The 10,326-nt window shown below is 40.8% G+C and overlaps 1 protein-coding gene across 1 annotated transcript in view; it reads left to right on the top strand.

Moving 5' to 3' along the window:
- Positions 1-10,321, top strand: part of LOC107571618 (semaphorin-6D-like) — a gene marked incomplete at its 3' end in the record, with an annotated part of 37,238 nt that extends 26,917 nt beyond the window's left edge. The window contains exons 12-18 of the mRNA XM_016257950.1: positions 3,352-3,507; positions 4,055-4,228; positions 4,305-4,433; positions 6,287-6,364; positions 7,353-7,411; positions 7,688-7,741; positions 9,614-10,321. Coding sequence (XP_016113436.1) covers positions 3,352-3,507; positions 4,055-4,228; positions 4,305-4,433; positions 6,287-6,364; positions 7,353-7,411; positions 7,688-7,741; positions 9,614-10,321 — 1,358 coding nt within the window. The remainder of the gene's footprint in view (positions 1-3,351; positions 3,508-4,054; positions 4,229-4,304; positions 4,434-6,286; positions 6,365-7,352; positions 7,412-7,687; positions 7,742-9,613) is intronic.
- Positions 10,322-10,326: the final 5 nt, after the last annotated feature.

The following is a 10,326-nucleotide window of genomic DNA, read 5'->3' as shown; positions in this document are numbered from 1 at the left end:
GAGATTCCTGTCAGAGTGACGTAGTTCTGCACAGGCCCCTCCCACGATTGTTGATTGGCAAGTCCGTCTTACCTTAGCTCCGCCCTGAGTGACTGTCATCAGTCCACCATTGTGTCGACTCTAGTGCAGGGGAAGACAAGAATGTCTCTGATTTAAGCGATTGAGGTGTTTTGTTGCTAATAATGAACATAGCAGTCGTCATTTACTCCCGACATCTGAAGACGCAGAGGATTACAATGTATTGTTGGCTATTGCTACAAATATACCCGTGCTACTTATGACTGCTTTTGTGCTCCAGGGTCACATAATAATGATTTTTACTATATGACAGTCAGTTGATTTTCAACATGATAGCAGCCTTTTATAATAGATTTATTTATTCTATTTATCTCATTTTTAACCGCTTTCTTGCCATCAACATGACAGTGGTAGCTGGAATTGCATTAAATTACAAACAAAAGTATTTTTGTATATTTCATCATTCTAAAAAAAAAAAAAGAAAAACAACACGCTATCTTGTCCGTGTTGTGTTGTCTCTACAGAGCCTCACTTCCTGCATGCTGTCGAATACGGCAACTACGTGTATTTCTTCTTCAGTGAGATCGCAGTGGAGCACACCGGCGCTGGGAAGGTAAAAGATGAGTGTGTGAGAAGATTTAGACATTCAGTTCTGTTATAAAATCAGTTAGTGATTCCTGCTTGCTCCTCGTGGTGTAGGTGGTGTATTCGCGCGTGGCGCGCGTGTGTAAGAACGACAGCGGCGGCTCCACGCGGGTGTTGGATCGCCACTGGACGTCATTTCTGAAGGCGCGCCTGAACTGCTCGGTTCCTGGAGACACGTTCTTCTACTTCGATGTGCTGCAGTCGCTCACCAACGTGCTGCAGATCAACCAGCGGCCCGCTGTGGTGGGAGTCTTCACCACACAGATCAACAGGTACACAGTCACCACTAGGGTTCGGTACCCAACTCTGTACTTTTTAGAGTACCTATTCACATTAAATTAATAACTAGGGATGTGACGATGAACCGTGAGCCGGTTGCAAATTGATTCAAATACGTGACGATTCAAATCGGTTGAGATGCCAAACAAATCGCGATACTGTTGGAGCAGGAGTTTATATGAATTATCTCTGAGGGCAAATGACTGTCTTTAAAAAAGTTTGTGGTATTTTCTTTTCATCTTGCCTCTGAACGATGCATATTAAAGTAGTGTTCATAAGCGCAGCTCTGCTTTGTTTACAGCGGTAACCAAGGAAACACTGTATCATTGCTGTTCATGAGCGCCACCTGCTGTCAGAGAGTGCATCTGCGTCTCATTCAGCCCGTCTGCTGCTTCCTTCAGATGTTTTATGTAGTATAGTTTCACAAAACTAAAGTCAGACCATTCTGTTTTTGCTTCAGATTTCGAAATGATACAATCTAATTTAGATTAAAAACTGCTCATGCTGCACGTACGCTGCATCTTTGTTTGGATCATGATTAAAATGCAGTGGTTGCCTCTAATTTTAAATGTTAAGAGCTTAGTTTGTTTATATGAAGAGATTTTTTTTTTTTTTTTTAAATCAAGGCCCTGTAAAGTTTTTGAAAATAAACATGCATAGATACAGATCCTTGAAAGTGCTTGAATATATTTTGTGCAAGAAGTTTTCTGGAAAAAATACCATATTATCACCTCCGGTCCATTAATGTGTTATTTCGCCAAAACTTCATGGCCTATGCACACTAGCTTGGCGCAGAAGTTCTTCACTGTGAGTGAGGCAGACACAAAGTTGGCAGTTTCTAATACAATATTGACCGTTTTTGCTCAAGTTCGCTGACGAAGTTTCAATCAAAGCCACAGCAGAACTGTTTTGTGTCTCTGAGCAACACAGCAGTGTTTTTCGATTCTGAATGAATCCACTTTTTTGAACGAATCAAGTGAGTCAATGATTCAGTAACCCTTTCATAAAGGCAGACGCCTCGATTCTGAATGAATCAGCCGTTTGAATGAATGACTAATGACTCGCTCATTAAAGCAGTCATTTACCGTCATCTACTGGTGGTTTGGTTTCATATTTACAAGTATTGCATTTTCCCCAACATTTTTAACTTGTATGTTCAAAAATATTTAAAACATTAATCTTACAAAATTATTTATGCATTTGAAATGTTGTGGTGTAAATGCATTTATGGCACCACGGTTTCATTAAACAGTCTGTGTGAATACATCTAATGCCACTTCAGATGCAGCTTCTGTTTCCTCTGCAGTGAAAAGATGAAGAGTTTGTTGGTACTGTACCGGTTAAAATGTGACACACACACACCGCACCACATGTTTGATCAGTCTGTGTCTGTGTGTCCCAGCATTCCCGGCTCAGCGGTGTGCGGGTTTTATTTGGATGACATTGAGCGAGTGTTTAATGGGAAATTTAAGGAGCAGAAGAACAGTGATTCGATGTGGACGCCTGTGCCTGAGGAACACGTGCCCAAACCACGGTAAAACACACACACACACACACACACACACTCCGAGAAATAAGTTGGGGAAAAAACAGAGTGAATCTCACCAAAACTGTCAGGAACATGCTTGCACAAAATCAGAGGAAAGAAATTAAGGAATTACATTTTCCATAAAGAAAATAACCATTAAGATATTTTTTATTATTATTATTATTATTATTATTATTTCATTACAATTAAACGCAACAACGTCATTACAATTTTCCCCCAATCCTTATTATTGTAATATGAGAAAAAAAGATGTTAAGGTGTTCATACATTTTTCATATAATAATGGGGCGTTAAGCACACTGAAGACTGGAGTAATGATGCTGAAAATAAGCTTCACGGGAATAAATTACATTTTAATATATATATTCACATAGAAAACAGCTGTTTAAAATGGTTATAATATCTTACAATTCGAGCCCGACCGATATGGGTTTTTTGGGGGCTGATGCCGATACCGATATTGGGGAGTAAACCAAGGCCGATACCGATATATCAGCCGATATTCTTTGTGTAAGCTATATTATAGTACAGTATAGTCAAAAGTTTGGACACACTTCCCATTCTTGTGTCCAAACCTTTTACTTTTTAGTGAGATTTATCCAGCAGGAATAAAGATACACACCCACCGAAGCATCTGTGTTTAATTCCTTGAAATAAAATAAAATGTTCAAATAAAAAATTCCACTTATTTTATTTCCGCTAGTTGCCAAGATTTAAATAACCAAAACTAAATAAACTAAACTAAAAGTTGATAAAAACTGTACAAGTATGCTTATAAATGAATAAATAATGACAAAAGAAAAAAACAACACAAACAAAAAAAGACTAATACTCTGGTCTGTGTGTGTTTGTGTGTTCAGTCCAGGTTCATGTGCAGGTGAAGGTTCAGCGTCCTCCTACTCGTCTTCTGTTCAGTTTCCAGACTCTGTGCTTTCATTTATTAAGACACATCCACTGATGGACGAGTCTGTGCCGTCAATCAACAGCCAACCACTGATCACCAGCACTGCTAGCAGGTACCACACACACACACTCTCACACACTCACACTCACACTCACACTCACACACACACTCACATACTCACTCACACTCACACACACACTCACTCTCTCACACACACACACTCACTCTCTCTCTCTCACACACACACACACACACACACACACAGGTTTGTTTTTATGGTTTATGAGGACTCTCCATAGGCGTAATGGTTTTTATACTGTACAGACCGTATATTCTATTGCCCTACCCCTAAACCTACCCCTCACAGGAAACTTTCTGCATTTTTAGATTTTCAAAAAAACTCATTCTGAATTATTTATAAGCCTTTTGAATTACGGGGACGCTGAAAATGTCCTCATAAATCATATGGGTAATACCTATGTCATACCCATGTTATTATACAAATTTGCGTCCTCATAAACCACATAAACATGCACACACACTCTCACACACACACATTCACTCTCTCTCACACACACACACACACACACACACACACACACACACTCTCACACGTTTGTGTGACTCTGCATCATACTGACGTGTTTGTACTTGTGCAGGTATAAGCTGACTCAGATTGTAGTGGATACGGCGGCTGGGCCTCATAAGAACCGCAGCGTTGTGTTTCTGGGCTCTGAAGACGGACGGGTCCTGAAGATCCTGACAGGCACTCAAGCCAACAGCTCACGCAGCTCCAGACTACTGGAGGACCTCCACGTCTTCAGCCCCACACAGTGAGCGTCACAGCAGCACCGCTCTGACTGTCTGTCACAAAGCTTTTCTTGTCTAAAGCTTGCTGTCTTGTTCCAGGTGTAGCGGAGAGCGCACTGTGTTGGGTCTGGAGCTGGATAAGGAGCATCACGCTCTGTTTGTGGCATTTTCCAGCTGCATTATCAGAGTTCCTCTCAGCCGCTGCGCTCGACACACCACCTGCAAGAGGTGAGGCATTCACACGCTAAATATAACGTCTAAACGTACTTGATTTAAAGAGGTCATATGATGCGATTTTCAATTGTTCCTTTCTCTTTGGAGTGTTACAAGCTCTTGGTGCATAAAGAAGATCTGTAAAGTTGCAAAGACTAAAGTCTCAACGCAACGCAACACGTAAAGACAGTATAAGTCATTATAATCAGTAATTATGTCCACACTGGATCCAACAAATGCCTCATTTGTAATGGGTTTGAATGGTTTTGTGTCATCTAGTGATGTCTGGATCGCGAACGAATCGTTCTATTTAACCGGTCGAACCAGTTCACCAAATCAAACTGAATCGTTTGAAACGGTTCGCGTCTCCAGTACGCACTAATCCTCAAATTACTTAAGTTATTCGGTTTATAAACGTGCCTGACACTCCCTCTGACGCAAAATAAACCAATATCCCGAGTTATTCAGTTACTCCTAACAGTACATTGACTGAACTGCTAAAAGAGAACCGATGATGGGATGTGCACGAGCAGAGCAGCTGGACTGAGTCTCGTCGCTCCGGCCGGACAGGGCAGCACAGTATGGTGAGGGGCGTAACATTTCCGTCACACGCTTGAGGTATTCGGCCAATCACAACACACTGGATAGCCGGCCAATCACAGCACACCTCGCTTTCAGAATGATGAGCTTTGTAAAAATCGACACGTTTCAGAAATGCGGGGCATAGAGGAGAAACTATAATGTACAGTATGTGGAAAATAATGTGTTTTTAACTTTAAACCGCATAAACACATTTCATTACACCAAATACACACAATAATGTTCTTTTTAGCAGCATCATATGACCCCTTTAAACATACTTGCATATTAAAAGTCGAAAAGTAACAACACAACTGTAATTATAACAGGATTACCAAAAATAATAGATTCCCTTACAGTACTTTATTATGAAATTATTTTATTTTATTTTCCTCCCAAAATAGTAATATATATATATATTTTTTTCGGTTTTAATTTTTCTGCAATTTTTGTTTAAATTTTTCTGGATTCCATTTTAATGATTAAATTAAAATATATATATTTTTAGTAATAAAAAGGTATCTGATTGAAATCATGCAACTTGTACAATTTTAGAAAAATTTATTAAATGTCTAACAAAAATACATTTTGGGGCCCTAATTTTTACACATTTTTCTTTTTTCTGGATTACATTTTTATGTTTTGGTAAAAATGTTTAATGAATGAATAAGGCATTTATATAGCGCTTTATTGTGTATTGTTAATAATCAAAAAGCATGTTTAATCAATTCAGCCTTAACAGCTTAATTTTTTATTTTATTTTTAAAGTACAGTAATAAGCCCTTGTTTATTTTTCTGAAAATCTATGATATCTGTTTTTTATCTCTCTGGATTAATTTTTGGTTAAATAAAATTTGAGTTATTATAAACAGTGTCAAATTAATTGATCATGAAACCTTTACTATTCATTATGTGATTAAATACAACTTTATCAAAAAACAGTGGTCTTCAGATGAACTCTTAAAACATTAAGAATTTAATTAATCAAATGTGATCAAATAAAAATTTTACAATTGCTTTTATTTGGTAAACAAAGTGATGCACAACAGAGGATTACTGTAAAAATTAAAACATGGAAGAATAATAAGTGTCATTGGTTCATGATTCAGAATAGATGTAATGTTGTGTGTTTTTTTTGTCAGACTTGCTGTCTGTTTATTATCTTTGTATTATTTCACATAATAGACCCGTATCTCATCACATTCACTTGAGACAGCAAACTGATTACTCAAGTAAACCGTGTCTTCCGAAGCTTATTGTCTATCATTATTCACTGTGTTCCTCCACAGACGCTGTCTCCACACGCATGACCCATACTGCATCTGGCTGCGGACGGGACGCTGTGCTGACGTGGCTCCAGGGTTCAAGTAAGAGTGACATCACTTCCTGCAGCTATCACATGGAGCCTAAATGAGCCCAACCTAATCTTCCTGTCTGTGTTTTTATGGCGTGTGTCTGTGTGTGTGTGTGTGTTTCTGTGTGTGTGGTGTGTGTGTGTGTCTGTGTGTGCGCGTGTCTGTGTGTGTTTCTGTGTGTGTGGTGTGTGTGTGTATGTGTGGTGTGTGTCTGTGTGTGTCTGTGTGTGTGGTGTGTGTGTGTGTGTGAGTGAGTGAGTGTGTGTCTTTGTGTGAGTTTGTGTGTGTGTGTGTGTGTGTGTGTGTGAGAGAGAGAGAGAGTGAGTGTGTGTAATAGACCCGTATCTCATCACATTCACTTGAGACAGCAAACTGATTACTCAAGTAAACCGTGTCTTCCGAAGCTTATTGTCTATCATTATTCACTGTGTTCCTCCACAGACGCTGTCTCCACACGCATGACCCATACTGCATCTGGCTGCGGACGGGACGCTGTGCTGACGTGGCTCCAGGGTTCAAGTAAGAGTGACATCACTTCCTGCAGCTATCACATGGAGCCTAAATGAGCCCAACCTAATCTTCCTGTCTGTGTTTTTATGGCGTGTGTCTGTGTGTGTGGTGTGTCTGTGTGTGTGTGGTGTGTGTATGCACGTGTCTGTGTGTGTGTGTGTTTCTGTGTGTGTGGTGAGTGTGTACACGTGTGTGTGTGTATGTGTGGTGTGTGTGTGTGTCTGTGTGTGCACGTGTCTGTGTGTGTTTCTGTGTGTGTGGTGTGTGTGTGTATGTGTGGTGTGTGTCTGTGTGTGTCTGTGTGTGTGGTGTGTGTGTGTATGTGTGGTGTGTGTGTGTGTGTCTGTGTGTTTCTGTGTGTGTGGTGTGTGTGTGTGTCTGTGTGTGCACGTGTCTGTGTGTGTTTCTGTGTGTGTCTGTGTGTGTGGTGTGTGTGTGTATGTGTGGTGTGTGTCTGTGTGTGTGGTGTGTGTGTGTATGTGTGGTGTGTGTCGGGGTTTGAGCAGGACATTGACGGTGACCAATCACATTCATTTGACACATGCACAGGTAAGTGAGTCGCTGTCACATTACAGCAGCGATGCTTCACTTCTGAGCTAGATGCTGCCATAATACTTTATTTTAATCTCAGATATATATGGATCTTGCATGTATAAGAGGGAATTTTTGCACTGATGTTTGATTAAAGTTTGTCATTTAACATGAGGAAGTGATGAGCTTGATGTCATGCTGCTTTTATCAGTGACTTGATGTAACAGACCTGTTAAAAACTAATGTAATACTAATGAACTAATGCTGATCTCTTCTGTATTTGTGTATGTTCAGATGTGATGTCAGCAGCAGGAAGTGATGTGAACTCAGCTGTGGATTCAGCCTCTGGTCAGTGTAGTAAAAATCTAAAAAATGTGCATTCAAATGTTTTTTGAGCATCTCAGTTGCTCCATCAGGCTTTTATGGCTCATATAATCTGATATAGTGAGAATATGGAGGAAAAACAGCTCAAAATATGAATTTGGTGCAGATGCTGATTTTATATGAGATTCTGATGCTTGTAATGTAACTCAGTGAGATCTTTCTAACAATACAGCAGATACTGACATAAAATGATCTAAATATCAGTCATTGCTCTATATCTCCAGTAGTCTGTCTCAGTGAGATGAGAGTGAAATGCTCCAAACATATAATGCAGTGATTGAGAGCTGAAGAAATAAAGGCTCCTCAGAAGATGTGAGATGTTCTGGAGGCTTGTGAAGATCATTCCTCCGCTGAGGAACAGTGAAAGTAAAGCTGCTGGAAACAAACGCTCCTCAAAAGATCCTGAGGATCAGATTTGAGACTCTAAAACATGATTGATGGAGAATCAAGTAAAGCTGAGCTGCTTCAGTCCAGTAAGAGTTCATCTGGAGATATTACTGACATTATTCTGACCTTTACTTGATCAAAATCAGTCGAGATCTGACAGCAGAAAGACACGAGAAGAGTTTCTATCATTACTCTAAAAGAGCTTTCACTCAGACATGAGGAGATTGAGTGTGAGACAGCAAAGTTTGATCATGTAGCTCAAAAACAACAGAACAAAGATGCAGAGTGAACCTTAATTTTGGTGACAAATATTTTTACATTCAGATTGCTAAAACATTTGCGTTGCAATTAAAACAATGCAAAATAAAAAAAAGTGCAACCCAGCGTAACAATTTATCCAAAGGAACCTACAATTTCTATTCATTAGACAACTACATTAGTATTAGGAACAAAAGAATTGTAATTGACAGCTAAATATGAGATGAATGAGAGTAAAGAATAAGATCAGTCTGTCTCTGTAGGTGTGAAGCAGCTCCCTGACGCGCCGGGTCACTACACTCTTCTGGGCTCGTGTGTGTTGGTGGCGTTCGTGTTGGGCGCCGTCGTGTCAGGTTTGCTGGTGTCCTGTTACTGCGGTCAGAGATCCCACCAATCACAGGAGCCCGAGGCGTCGCTCTCGCTCAACAGCCTCGCCACACTCAGCCGCAATACAGCAGATACTGACATAAAATGATCTAAATATCAGTCATTGCTCTATATCTCCAGTAGTCTGTCTCAGTGAGATGAGAGTGAAATGCTCCAAACATATAATGCAGTGATTGAGAGCTGAAGAAATAAAGGCTCCTCAGAAGATGTGAGATGTTCTGGAGGCTTGTGAAGATCATTCCTCCGCTGAGGAACAGTGAAAGTAAAGCTGCTGGAAACAAACGCTCCTCAAAAGATCCTGAGGATCAGATTTGAGACTCTAAAACATGATTGATGGAGAATCAAGTAAAGCTGAGCTGCTTCAGTCCAGTAAGAGTTCATCTGGAGATATTACTGACATTATTCTGACCTTTACTTGATCAAAATCAGTCGAGATCTGACAGCAGAAAGACACGAGAAGAGTTTCTATCATTACTCTAAAAGAGCTTTCACTCAGACATGAGGAGATTGAGTGTGAGACAGCAAAGTTTGATCATGTAGCTCAAAAACAACAGAACAAAGATGCAGAGTGAACCTTAATTTTGGTGACAAATATTTTTACATTCAGATTGCTAAAACATTTGCGTTGCAATTAAAACAATGCAAAATAAAAAAAAGTGCAACCCAGCGTAACAATTTATCCAAAGGAACCTACAATTTCTATTCATTAGACAACTACATTAGTATTAGGAACAAAAGAATTGTAATTGACAGCTAAATATGAGATGAATGAGAGTAAAGAATAAGATCAGTCTGTCTCTGTAGGTGTGAAGCAGCTCCCTGACGCGCCGGGTCACTACACTCTTCTGGGCTCGTGTGTGTTGGTGGCGTTCGTGTTGGGCGCCGTCGTGTCAGGTTTGCTGGTGTCCTGTTACTGCGGTCAGAGATCCCACCAATCACAGGAGCCCGAGGCGTCGCTCTCGCTCAACAGCCTCGCCACACTCAGCCGCCTCACAGACACCAAACCAGACAAGAACGACCTCCCGTCCTCTCAGACCTACAGCGCCGTTAAACCACACGCCACTGAGGAGGAGGAGCTCATCTCGAACCTGCCCACTCCTGATTCGACCCCGGAGCTGCCAATCAAGAACTTAAAGGCTCTAAACAGCCAATGGGAGAGAAGCCACACCCACAGCTTCACCCTGCAGGTGTTTCCCACCAATCAGACGCTTCCCAGCGCAAACATGCCCTCAGAGAGCCACGATGAGGATGCGTTTAAACACATGCAGAATCTTGATCTTGTGAGTTCATCCATACACATGCCAACATCGTATTACAGCTGCCTAAAAGACATGCCTGAAACCTCAGCGTTTCCGCTACAAACGCTTTCTGAGCGGCCAGACTGCAGCACAAGCTCCTCACAGCACCACATGCTTATAAAGATGCTCACAAACGCCCGCCAGCACAGCTTCAACCAGAAATCAGCGCAACCGGGAAACATCTACGAGCTTCACAGGCCTTTAATCGCAGGCGGCTCG

This window comes from Sinocyclocheilus grahami, unplaced genomic scaffold (assembly GCF_001515645.1).
Source record: "Sinocyclocheilus grahami isolate Dianchi unplaced genomic scaffold, SAMN03320097.WGS_v1.1 scaffold1622.1, whole genome shotgun sequence".
Classification (NCBI taxonomy): domain Eukaryota; kingdom Metazoa; phylum Chordata; class Actinopteri; order Cypriniformes; family Cyprinidae; genus Sinocyclocheilus; species Sinocyclocheilus grahami.
Note: the sequence above shows the minus strand (reverse complement) of the source record. Positions and strands in the feature narration are given on the sequence as shown.